The 13,278-nt window shown below is 42.6% G+C and overlaps 1 protein-coding gene across 2 annotated transcripts; it reads left to right on the forward strand.

Annotated features, from left to right (window-relative positions):
* The first annotated feature begins 2,012 nt into the window (after positions 1 to 2,012).
* Positions 2,013 to 12,749, forward strand: cnot6a (CCR4-NOT transcription complex, subunit 6a). 2 transcript variants are annotated; one of them, XM_077609619.1, is made up of 12 exons: positions 2,013 to 2,137; positions 4,461 to 4,582; positions 5,116 to 5,302; positions 5,783 to 5,868; positions 5,979 to 6,083; positions 6,194 to 6,262; positions 6,653 to 6,810; positions 6,913 to 7,067; positions 7,307 to 7,461; positions 7,538 to 7,771; positions 8,071 to 8,273; positions 9,137 to 12,749. In XM_077609619.1, exons 2-12 carry the CDS (start codon positions 4,471 to 4,473, stop codon positions 9,350 to 9,352), a joined length of 1,680 nt encoding a protein of 559 aa, XP_077465745.1. In that variant the 5' UTR covers positions 2,013 to 2,137; positions 4,461 to 4,470; the 3' UTR covers positions 9,353 to 12,749. The 2 variants fall into 2 exon arrangements, with proteins under 2 accessions (XP_077465745.1, XP_077465746.1); XM_077609620.1 differs by having other exon boundaries at positions 2,051 to 2,123.
* The last annotated feature ends 529 nt before the right edge of the window (positions 12,750 to 13,278 follow it).

Consider the following 13,278-nt stretch of genomic DNA (forward strand, 5'->3'; position numbering starts at 1 on the left):
TGTAGTATATTTCTCTTCATTTTTTCCCCCCGTGACTGTTATATATTTTTGTTTCCTTCTTCCATCATGAAAGACGACCAATGATTTAGCTATGTGCGAAGCTTTGGCGCATTGGGACGCAAACATGCATTCCTTGCAACTGGAAAGTCCTTTGAAAGGAAAATAAACAGGCTTTGGTGGAGAAATGTCGCAATGCAGACTTCATTAACTGAGCGAAAACGGACAATGTTCATTTTCACTTGAGCTTGAATGCATTCCTGCCTGTGTTATGCATGTGTCTTTTACACATTAGTATTCCAATATTTGACTCCTCGCATTACCCTCTAATGATTGTGGGCAATTTATATATATTCTATTATATCCTATATAAAAATGCAACACTCATGGTCTGCTGCTCATTTGAAAAAACAAAAACAAAATGAATTCAAAGCTCACCTTTTAATTTCAATGTACAGCCACTAAAAAACAATGATATGCGTGACTCTTTGGAAAATCAACATTTAAACGTACATATGGAGTAGCGTATATGTTATAATTGAATCGAATTGAATGCCTTTATAGTCATTATACAAGTAAAATGAGATTTAAAACTTTAACATAAAGTGCACACATTAATGAATAGTCCTGAAAAGATTTATATACAATTAAAATGGCGTGAGGTAAAAAAAAGGGGCTAAAATGGCTAGCATCACCTGATAGACGTGGAATGGTTTTTTCCCCCCTCTGAAAACAGAAATCAGCACTTTAAGAGGAAAGCAGCATAGCTTCAGAAAACAGCTGTTGACATTGACAAATCATTTTCAAAGAGGTTCTGATAAAACATTCATGATATGGCTACGTATTTTGCTGTAGATTTCACAGTCAACCCCAGTACACACATTTTTAGTTTGTTTGTCTTGGCAGGGAAGCTGTAGAGAAAGGAAGTTTATTTTTAAGCCATCCATCTGTTTCCTGTTTATTGGCAACTTGCATTAAAAAAAAAAAACTATATATGTATATATATATATATATATATATATATATATATATATATATATATATACACACATATATATGTATGTGTGTGTATATATATATATGTATTTATATTTATATATACATACATACATACATATATATATATATATATATATATATATATATATATATATATATATATATATATATATATATATATATATGACTTCTAAGTTGATGTCTTTGTCTATTAACACTTTTGAGAGGCCGACCATTGGCAAATGTGATCATTTTTTTAGCATCTTGCCCTGAAGGCAAGGTTTATGGGATACTATTTGTTTATGCCACATCAGATATGTTTGCAAAGCATAAGCGCTCTCTGGTGGCGATTATGAAACTGACCATGAGTGAAATTTTATAGCAATGAAGAAGAAAACATGGAACATTGAATACAATATACCAAGTATTTAGCTAGTGGTATGAATAAAGTGAAAGTTTTTAGAATTAAAAATGTAACGACTTCTTTCAACGAGGCAACATTCTCGTGTGTTAACAAGAGTCATTTGCTCAATTTACAACCAATTGATTTTACATATCGTTATAGATGTAATAAATAACCGCACACGACAACAGTATTGAAGTCACTGCCTGCCATTGACGATAATAGACTTCCAATCCATATTAAGTGAAAATCTATGTTGCTTGGGAGGGTTGGCAGCGAAAAAACAAAACAGATTGGCAACCAAACAGTTCAACGACTGACCTCAACAGGGTCAAGAGTGTTTACTTATCATTAACCAGACACTTTGGGATTCCAAGTCCGAACTCCTGCCTGTCAAAATCCACGAGTTTGGTCAAAAGCATCTCGCGAGCGTGTCTTTGCCTCTCGGAAAGTGATCAAGCATCCGAAGAGGTAAGAAGGAAATGATTCGACGTCTTTTATTAATAGTAATAATAATAATAATTATTATTATTATTATAGCGTTCACCGGTTTTATTTTGATTCAACAGCTGTTCGAGCCCAGCTAGCCGCGGACCAATAGGAGCGCTCGCCGTTATCAGCCGAAGGAAAAAAATCCCCACGGTCGCCATAATACAGCAGCAGCGGAAACGGCTGAGAAGTGGCTAGAAAACAAAAGAGAGCACGCAGTCGTCCTCGCCATTTGGTATGCTCTTGCAGGTACATACGCCACTCTTGACACCCATCTGACCCGTTTACACTTATTTTAAACCGAGTCGGAATTCGAAAACGCGTCGGTGAATTTTTTTCCGCTCTCCGATGCGAGACTTAGGAAAATAGCAAGTCGCTCAGCTCCGAATAATTGGATCTGTTAGCTCGTAGCTAGCTAGCTAGCAAGCTTGCTCGCAGGCGCTAAAGCTAATATAGCTGGAAATGAATTGCACGTTAGGTAATTGGACGCTTTTATAATCCGGTGGGTCGGAATCAAAGAGACATGGTCGTGGTGGCTTCCGTGATATTTGCTAGTCGCTAATAGCTAGCTGCTACGATGATTCTTGGCCTAGTGTTATTCACTAGGCAGTGCAAGGCTGTTATGTAAACAATTGTGCTGTATCTTTTCCGAAATTACACTGCGCGTGTTTGATGAAGCCAGCGGGGCCAGGCTTACATTATACGGGCCCCTTTTTTTAACCCACTTAGTGACTCCATTTCCTATTCAGTCTGCGAGGAAGTGTGTCCGTGTTAACGCTAGCAGTGTGCCGTATGTGTGTTATGTATAGTTTGGTGGCCAACAAATGCCTATTTAGGTTAAGCTTGGCTAATCAGCTATCGTCAATGGGGGAAAAAAGATCAACTCATCACTAGCCTGTTTCTGACATTGTTGCCAATATTTACTACTTGTCTTAGGGACTTGCTGTCATCTTCGTATATTATTGTAATAGAGTTTGTGAGCTTGATACGGGACATTTTCATTACTCTACTTAATAAAGGCACACATCGTCAAATAGCCAAAAATGCTCAATCTTATTGTGGGCTTTTAGGTTGTAGGTACTGCTATACCACTCACTCCGTTTATATATAATTATGTTGTAATTAGTATAATACATTAGATGTATTTTTAGTACTGGTATCTTGAAGGCTGTACTTCTTGAGAGTACTGTATACGGTTTGATAAATGCTAAACAATTCCCCAAATAAGTGACAAAACATGATTGCTTTTTCTCTGTTCAGTGAAAACAAAAACATCATTTTGTTTAATAGCTGAACTGCTTTGTCAATCTTTTTTCCAAAGGGAATTATAGGACAGAAACCTAAATGCTAATAAAAAGTGGTGACCCATTCTAATAAGACTAGTAGGAACTTTGGTCAAAATTGAAACAAAAAACATGTTTTTGTATTCTTCTCCTCCCTTAGGATTGACTTTCAAAAATTGCAAAGATGTTTGAAATATCGTTACACATTCAAATGTTTTTCGCCGATAATTACCAAATAAGATGTTTACTCAAAAGTTCCTCAGCATCCATACAATGTATTTGCAATGATTTTGGTTGGTCTTTCAAGCGCCACTGCTTTAATCTATGGTTATGTGAACACACAATTTGCAAAAACTAAAGATTCAAGTCCCACCTTTCATCTTAAAAAAGGTTTTGTGCCCGCTCTTTCTTCAGTTATGAGCCGTTGAACATCATAAACAACATTCTTGATACATAACGCAAGGGTTCCAAGAAAAAAAACAACAACATGGGAGGGAATAAGTTGTTGGTGGTGAATGAGTTAAAATTCTTAGAGGGTCTTCCAATAAATGGACTGGAGGGCTTTACAAAATAGCAACAAAAGACCCTTTTTATATTGTCCTCATGAAAAATACAGAATGTTGTGTGAATAACTCAACACTATACCATAACATTTAGCATATGTGAAAAACTGGCGTATTGCATTTAACATCTGATAATTATTAAATACAGTGAAACTCCTTCAAAATTGGCAACATACAATTCTAGATCTTCTCTCTATGCTTATGATGGGTCAAAAGAACATTCAGACAGTTTTAGGAAGCCAACCACCAAGTGAAAGTTTCCCAGGTGAGGGTTTATTCACAAATAACTTTGTAACTATGTTGAGAACATTCTTAGGAAGCGTGCTAGTATTGAAGAGGGATAATTGAATCATTCACAAGATTCAACTTGGCTTAAGCAATGATTTTATTTATTTATGAAAATGTCATTATAATAAAGACAAGAAACTAGGTTGGAGTACAACACAATCTAGAGGGAGACATATCTCTGTTTGATACTGAAAGGAAGTGTCTTCTTTTGGTGGAGCCATTGGCATTTTCCACAAATTCCTACTTTTGGTCTATTTGCATTGTGACAACCTGGCGCCTCTAGTCGTGGTTTATTTTGGTTTGGAAAAATTCTCTAGGTCAATTTGTTTCCTAATCACCAGGCGCAGACCTATTTCTTTTGATGATAACGTTTTCCGCTGAATGACAGAATTTGCCGACTCTTTCCAGCCACCCCCAACACCATTGATCTGTCTCTAGTGTTACAGGAATGCCCAAGGAAAAATATGACCCGCCAGATCCCCGGCGGATGTACACAATAATGTCCAGCGAGGAGGCAGCCAATGGGAAGAAGTCATACTGGGCTGAGCTGGAAATTAGTGGTACGTAGAATTTCAGCGCTCTTGGATGCAATATGTTTATTTTTTGGAGGGGGGGGGGATTAATTCACAGTATTGGCCACATGGGTGTTCAAATTTATTTACAGAATCCTCATTAAAAAAGGGACGTCTTGCTCTATATCTCCTGATAATACAGTCATACCTCTACTTACAAATGCCTCTAGGTATGAAATATTCAGTTTACGAAAGCTTTTCATATGCAAATGAGTGCCTCGCGATACGGAAAAGTGTTTGGAACAAATGATTTATATGTCATTGGTGTATTGCTTCAATTAGTTTGGCCTTCATAATGAAAGGATTAAAACGTGTCACTTTAAGGGGCAGGTCACGGTATTGGTCAGATGGCTGTTGAGAAAAATGAATCCACAATCTTTCTCCAAAAAAGTGTTCCATCTTGATCTATGATTCCTATAGCCTCTAAGGAGGAATGATCCAATTTTTTTTGACTTGACATAGTGAAACGCGTTTGACTTTTGTACTGCGCAAATCTCACGGCAAGGCCCTCTTGATTTTAGGTCGGGTACGGAGTCTGAGCACGGCCCTTTGGTCACTCACCCACCTCACTGCCCTGCACCTCAGCGACAATTCGTTGTCGCGCATCCCGCCGGACATTGCCAAACTTCATAATTTGGTCTACCTGGATCTTTCGTCCAACAAGATCAGGAGCCTGCCGGCAGAGCTTGGCAACATGGTGTCTCTCAGGTTGGCCGTCGCCGATCATTTGGGCTCTTCCATATGCAATGACTGTTTTTTCCGGACTATAAGTCGCACCCTTTTTCGTAGTTTGGCTGGAACTGCCACTAATAGTCGTGTAGCTTATGTTTAATTTTCTCTCGGAGCTTGTTATGTTGTTGTTTTTTAGACTGTATTTGTCTGAAAAACTGTCATGCCTATTTAGCCCATTGTACTCCATTTCAGTTGGTTTGTTCTTGCTTTCTGATCCAATCAAAAATTGCCCTCCCTAAAATGTCACATTTTCCTCTTGGTTGCGTATTTCTTTGGCTGGTGCGACTTGTAGTCCGAAAAATATGAGACATTTTTATGCAGGCTATCAAAATGTACTTACAGTGAAGTAGCTTTTTATCTGAACAGTCTTTTTTTTATTCTCTCCTGTTGAATACATGAAATACTTGAGAGCGAATATTCCTTCGTGTTGATGAAAGCTCCCTTTTTTCTTCGCAGGGAACTGCTTTTAAATAACAACCAGTTGCGGGTTCTGCCTTTTGAATTGGGAAAACTGTTTCAGTTACAAACACTGGGGTTAAAAGGTGCGTCATCACTCGATCATTGACTGTCATTTCAATTTCATTGTAGTACTTGTCAATAAAGGCACTGGATTCAATTCAGCGACGGTAAACCTTTGTTAAACCCTCTTCAGGAAACCCACTTGCACAAGAAATCATGAGCCTCTACCAGGAACCCGATGGTACACGAAGACTGCTCAACTACTTGTTAGACAATCTGGCGGGGGCCATCAAGCGCTGTGAGTGGCCTCCGCGCATGCAAACTGCAATCGTCACAACATGCATGTTGCCAAAGGAATAGAGCCCAAATCCCAAAGCTAATAAATACCATTTTACTCTGCCCTTCCAGTACCAACCGAGCAGCCCCCAGCCCGGTCGTGGATCTCCCTCCAAGAACCAGACCGAGCCCGGCCATCAGGTATTTCCACCGTAGTCGTGATAGTACGGCATATACGGTAGCGTACCTGTCAATCTGTTCCCCTTATTGTTGATTGCAATTCCCCTTATGATGCCATGATAAACCGTACAAATGCAACGCGGCACATATTCACTCACACGGGGTTAAAAGTCTAAAAATGTTCCCCAAAGTGGAGTACAGGGTGCCCAATCAGTAAAAAAAAACAGAAAAATTCCCATACAAAAGTTGTTGTACGGCGTACACCATTTGAAATGATCAAAAAATGTATCAAATATGGGGAAAAGATATACGTTGACAGGTATGCAGTAGATTGACTACCAATTGAGCATTGGTTTTAACAAAAGTCATCTTAGTGGAACTAAGCTGTTTTGTGTATTCCCCCTCGCGCAGCACTCTTCTCTGTCATGTGCTACAACGTGTTGTGCGACAAGTACGCCACGAGGCAGCTGTACGGCTACTGCCCGTCTTGGGCGCTGAACTGGGAGTACAGGAAGAAGTCCATCATGCAAGAGATTATGGGTTGCAATGCCGACATCATCAGTTTGCAGGTGAGACTGGTTTTAGACCAGCGCGCCGTCTCACATTTTTGCCTCTGTTATTCAAGCGTCTGGCAACGTACCCGCGCTCAACTTTGCTTCACGCCAAAACAGGAAGTGGAGACGGAGCAGTACTACAATTTTTTCCTGCCCGAGCTGAAAGAGCAGGGTTACGACGGCTTCTTCAGTCCAAAGTCGCGAGCGAGGACCATGTCGGAGTCGGACCGTAAACACGTGGATGGATGCGCCGTTTTCTACAAGACGGAAAAGTACGTATTCTAAACGCAACAGTGATTGAAACGAGGCCAGCTAGCGTACGTCGTTAGCCTAGTTAGAAATGGCCAATATCAGTATGTTGGACTTGATGCCTGGTTTGGGTGGGTTTCTGAATGTTTTCACCTTCATTGATTGTCAGCAGACTTTGTTTACCTCTTAACTTGTAACTCAAGTGACGAGCGTCTCACGCACATTTTGGTTTCTTTTCGCCCTTTTCTCCCCATCTCTTCAGGTTCAGTGCTGTCCAGAAGCACACCGTGGAGTTCAACCAGCTGGCAATGGCTAACTCCGAGGGTTCGGAGGCCATGTTGAATCGCGTCATGACCAAGGACAACATCGGCGTCGCCGTACTGCTAGAAGTCCGCAAAGAGATGATGGAGGTCTCCTGTGAGTTGTTGTGGCGTGGACCGTCCTTCTTTAGCTCCACTGCCACCGTCTCACTTTCTGCTTGCTAACTTTTCAGCCGGGAAGTCGCTGCACGGCATGGAGAAGCAGCTGCTGCTGATCGCCAACGCCCACATGCACTGGGACCCGGAATATTCTGACGTGAAGCTAGTGCAGACCATGATGTTCCTGTCGGAAGTCAAGAGCATCGTGGACAAGGCCACGCGCAGCCTCAAGTTGTCCTCCATCTCCGGTGAAACCAACGGCATTCCGCTGGTGCTCTGCGCTGACCTCAACTCCTTGCCCGATTCTGGTATGTCAGGCGGACGGTGCTCACGTCCGCTCGCTACGTCCACTCAATTTGCCAGCTGAAACTTTAGTTTGTCACGGTCTTCTACCACGGTAAAGGTCTGTGGCTTTTCCCATTTAGAAAGGAGCGAAACCTTACTCTATTGCCTCTAATATGCGCCTTTCCGCAAGACCGTAAGTCGGTGAATGTAGACCAGACATGGCCGCGATAATGGAAAAAATCACAAAGTACCCGCGTCCTTTTAGCGGTATGGGGGTCTCCGTTACGGAGAGTTTTTTTAGTTTGTCCTTTTGTCAATTCAGGCGTGGTGGAGTACCTCAGTACAGGCGGCGTGGACTGCACCCACAAGGACTTCAAGGAGCTTCGCTACAGCGACAGCCTAACCAAATTCAACTGCAACGGCAAGAGCAGCACGTCCAACGGCAGGATCACCCACGGCTTCAAACTGAAGAGCGCTTACGAGAACGGCCTGATGCCTTACACCAACTACACGTTTGACTTCAAGGTAACCAACCGCATACCCTGCGCTGCATTGAGAGTCGAGCTGACTTGGCGGCAGTGTTGATCAATTTCCTAGTCAGTCATTGGACAGACTGGATCAGGAACAAATCCAAATGAGTCATTGAGAATGCAAATTGCCTCAATGGGGTGGCGACCACTCGAGTCCGGAACCAGTAGACTTTGCTCAGGAAATGCGAGCATTTTGACTTCCGTTGTGACCATTTGACACGGGTGCTGCCTGTTGAATCATGAATCTGTTCACATCTAGAACCATTAGATCCAAATTTATCTGTACTTTGGAGTGCACTCAAATTTTTCATAGTCTGGGCAGAAATTTGAAGAAAAAAAAAGGAGTATTTTATTTTCCATCTGTAAGACACATCAGAGTATAAGTCACACCAGCCAAAGATTTCAGTGAACAGGAATAAAAAAATCACAATTTTGGAAGGGCCATTTTTTTATAGTAACAGAAACCAAAAGCAAACATATGGTAACAACAAACAAACATAAAATGGAAACTATCAAGCTAAATAGGCATCCATTAACATGACTGTTCCCCCCCCCCCCAGATATCAATAGCCTAAAAATGACAACATAACAAGCTGTGTCAATTGTGAGAGAAGAGGAAAAAAAACAACAGTCGCATCCCCAACCAAGTGCAACTTATAGTCCGACATATATAGCCAACACTGAGTTGGTATCACGTATCCATACGGATTGAAATGACACCAGTAGCGTATTGTCAAAAAAATGCTGTCATCTTCAAGAATCACTGGTTTACGTGATGTGCGGTCGCTAAAGTAATTTGGATTGGTGAGTTGGTTGCACAAAATGGGTCCTGATTTCTGGCACTTTGATTTTTTTCAGGGCGTGATTGACTACATTTTCTACTCCAAGCCTCACCTGAACGTCCTGGGCATCCTGGGCCCCCTGGACTCTCATTGGCTGGTCGAGAACAATGTCAGCGGTTGCCCGCACCCTCACATCCCCTCCGACCACTTCAGTCTCTTCACCCAGTTGGAGCTGCTCCTGCCCAACACGCCCCACCAGGTCAACGGTCTCCATCTGCCCGCACGCAGGTAGTGAGTCCTTGCCACTCCACCGGGGGGAGGATCGGGATCGGGGGGGGACGGCGGGGCCTGTTCCTTTAATCCTCCCTCTCGACCGAGCGCCGCCCCCGGAGGAGGAAGGCAAAAAAAAAAAAAAAAACGAAAAGGAAAAAAATAAGAAACACAACCTGTAAAATATTCGTACAGTGAGATCTGGCCAACAGGGATTTCGTATGATGTTATAGATATTCTATATATTTTTTTTCCTTCCTTCTTTTCTCTCTTTGGTTTTTTTAACTGCTCAATTCAGTCCAATTTTCGTATCACCGTCTGTCTTTGGGTTCCTCTTTGATATATTCGCATCAGCCACACGGGGCGCTAGTTGATCCCCGCGTTTTTCGACGCGAGGGGGGCGGGGCCGCGTTTTGGCTCCCCGGCGTGTCGCGGGCCTGCCCGTCTGTCCTGTATAAATCTGAAAAACCAGCAAAGACGACGGACACGTCACTCGAAACGCCGCCGCCGCCGCGCGCGGTGGGGTGGGGGTGAGGGTGAGGGCGAGGCTCGGGGCTCGGGGTCGACAAGTAAGCGTTTTCCGCGGTCACCTTTGGCCACCTCCTGTGGTGCTACGCCTACGACCAGGGGCCGGAATTCCGACTGTTTTGGGGGTGCCGTCGATGCCGTCTCTCGTGCTACACGCCGCTCTCAGCCAGCATTCGGTTTTTGGGGAAGGGACTCCATTAGTTTTTAGTCGTGGTGGTGGTGTTGCTAGCATTCCTCTCACTGTCCAACTCTATACACAAACACACACACTTTGGATCCGTAGCACCGTCTCTCCATGGCCAGTAGTGATGTCCCCATGTCCGTCGGTCCGACACACCCGTGCGAAATCAGTCTTTTCGTTCGTCTTTTTTTTTTCTCCCCCCTCCTCTGCAAGTGTTTGTACAGAATCAAAAAAAATGTAGAGTCAGTCTTGACATGATTGTATATGAACCACAGAAGACTCGTTTTCTGGCATTTTTTTTGTACCGAGCGTAAATTATGATCCCATTTGAGACGATTGTATATCAACTTAAAGCTAAATTTTTATCCCGTCGGCGTCGCGAGGAAATTGACGAGCAGCTGGTACAAACGACGCGAGGAGAACGAGCTTGTTCGTGGCGTTTTTGTCCCCACTCGGCGCTCCCTCGTCGACGGAGCCCCGCATCGTTTTGGTCGTCCGCGCCGTCGCCCCGATTTGTCCGTCGACGGCACGTAGAGCGCGTGCGGCAGAAACGACTCCCCGGAACCACCCCACCCTCCCCTATAAGAACCCCCACGCATCCGAGCAAACATCGTGCCTCATCGTAGCAGTCGTTGTCTTTGCACTAAACATTTCGACCGACGCCTGAACAAGCTTTTCTGCTTTTATTTTTAAGTCCACCTTTTGTGAAGATTTTATGCCCTTTTGTTAACATTCTCGACCCCCCCACACCCCCCGCCCCTTTTTTTTTTTTTTTTACAATCCGTGACAATGTTCATGATCTTGTGTATACTGGTTTTCTGTGAGCCCCCTTAGTAATCAGGTGTGTGTGACCCCACCCCCGCTCACTTGTCTTTTATGCAGTCATTCTTGTACATAAGCACAGTCAGTTCTGCTACTTTGCTTTCACAACCAGATCATCTCAGCATTTTTACAAAGTCCCAGCGCCCCCCCCCCCCCACCCCCCATGCTAGAACCGCCCCTTAAATTGCCCCCCACACCTTTAACTTGGTTTTGTCGAGCCGTGTCTTTTTAAACGCCCTTTTGAGCATCCACTTTGTATTATCATCGTTTGAGCGGCGCGGCGGCAGCTACCGTGCCATCCGTGGACCCCCCCCCCCCCAGAAAAGCTCGACGAGCACTTAACACGAGCCCGCCCGCCCGCCCACGTGCGTCACGGCCACCGTCGTTTTTAATCCAGGCAGGGATGAAAAGAAATAGGAAGGCTCAACGCGGTCGTCCCGGGCCTTTGTTTTTAACTTAAAAAGCAACCGTGCCACTTTTCTTTTCCCCCCAATGGCATTAGTATTGCAGTCGATTCTAAGTCTAGCTTTTCTTTTTTTTGTAAAGTGTGAATAAAAGATGTATCTCATGGTTCCTTTCTAAAATGATGTTGAATAGTGTTGGTGTATAAAAAAAACGACTTGTACGATGGTATCCTTTGCTACTTTTTCATACTTTGCCATCAACGCACGCGCTTCTTCCCGCCGCAAATGAAATCCTTGTGGGGGAGTCCAAGGTTGTTTGTTTGGGTAGGTGGCGTTCGTTGGTCTTTAGAGGAAAATCTGCCCCCCCACCCATCTTTTTTTGTTTAAATTTGTGGTTTTGTTACCTTTTTGAGCTTTATTGCAGATCTATTTTTTTGCCTGGCACTAGCTGGACAGTTCTAGTGCCTGAAGGGGAGGGAAGGATGGAGGGAGGGAGGGAGGGCAGCAGAGCTGACCTGGCGGCTTCCAACGGTCGCCCGAGTGCTCCCGCGATCGTATTTGTTGCTTTTATTTTGAAATGCGACGCGGCTCTATTGGACGCGCTCGCCCGCCCGCCGAAGGTAGACCGTCACCTTCCTGGGCCAAAGCGGTGCGATCATGTTGTGCTTTGTGCTTTTGTGTTGTGTGCTCCTTTTTAGAAGTTGTGAGCTTTTTTTTCCTCTTCTTCTTGTTTTTGTTCTTCTTTTGTTGTTACCGTGCACCAAAGCTGCTTGTAGTTGCCTATTAATAATGGACACCCCCACCCCGCCCACATAACCCCCAAAGTCGGGTTGACGTCATTGAACTTTGGCATTAGCGATTGCATCCCTTTGGGGAAAAATGGCAATAATACTCTTAACGTTCACTGTTTTTTTTTCTTTTAGGCATTTTACGTGGACACTAATGTAGCTTGTTTGATTAACGGCGCACTCGCTACTTTTTTTTTTTTTTCTTTTTAAAGCTTCCTTCCACCTGTATATTTGCCCATTTTCTTGCCTCGCTGACCTCGTGCTAGTTGTTCAATGATCAGGATTGTCTATCTGTAGTCAGCCGAGTACATTTTATTGATCTGTCACTGTGTTTATGCACTGGACCAACTATTGTTTACCATTCATAAATACCAGCAAAAAAAAAGAAAGAATAAATTAATAACTGATGACAAAATACTTGCACAATGTTATAGAATGTTCATTAACCAAGACTAGAAATCAAGGCAGCTCTTTTCAAATCAACATTTATTGTTTGAAAACTGAACTGAATGGTAAACAATGTTTTCTGTTGTACACTTAGCCGTCCTCTCAATTCTCTTTGGACTAGTTTTGTACCTTTTTTGTTGTTGTTTTTGTTCGTTTTGTTTCATTGACTACAGGTTCTGCTTGTTTCCTTTTCACCTACCTATGTATTTTCCTACTTGTTCAGAATAAATTCTATATTATCTGTTTGAAGACATGTGTATGTTCATTTAATGAGGAGGCTGCCATTGACACAAATTGAAAATGATTATTTGCATTATTAACACACCTGCTAAATAATTAGCAGATAATGAGGTAGATAGTGTCAGTTATTTTTGGTTAATTGGTGCCCAAAACTTAAAATATACATGTACAGTATAAAATATTGTTATCAGTTCTTAAATTGAGATGATCTATTGATGGATTTCAGTGTATAATCCTGTCTTAATTATTGGAACTTTTCAGAACACATTTGCATAAAACATTTTAGCTTGAAGAATGACAAAAAATCCAAATAATTTTTCTAATCAACACTTATTCTTTTTAACCACTAGATGACAGTATAGATTCGCATGTTTGCGTGAGAATAAACGAGTCAAACATCGAGGTGGTTGCAAAAGCAGGGGATTAAATTGCACTCCAAAGTACTCCATTAACTGCTTGACATCAGAAAAAAAAAACGAAAAAATTAACTGTCAATAATTTATCTGGCTATGAAATGGGTTTTAACGAAGAGTGAATT

This window comes from Stigmatopora argus, chromosome 9 (assembly GCF_051989625.1).
Source record: "Stigmatopora argus isolate UIUO_Sarg chromosome 9, RoL_Sarg_1.0, whole genome shotgun sequence".
Classification (NCBI taxonomy): domain Eukaryota; kingdom Metazoa; phylum Chordata; class Actinopteri; order Syngnathiformes; family Syngnathidae; genus Stigmatopora; species Stigmatopora argus.

Excerpts from the sequence above, each read along its gene's own strand:
- cnot6a (XM_077609619.1), top strand. The coding sequence starts at position 4,471 with ATGCCCAAGGAAAAATATGACCCGCCAGATCCCCGGCGGATGTACACA. Across the intron at positions 5,303-5,782 it reads GGCAACATGGTGTCTCTCAG|GGAACTGCTTTTAAATAACA; the intron begins GTTGGCCGTCGC and ends TTTTCTTCGCAG. Across the intron at positions 6,811-6,912 it reads CCGACATCATCAGTTTGCAG|GAAGTGGAGACGGAGCAGTA; the intron begins GTGAGACTGGTT and ends ACGCCAAAACAG.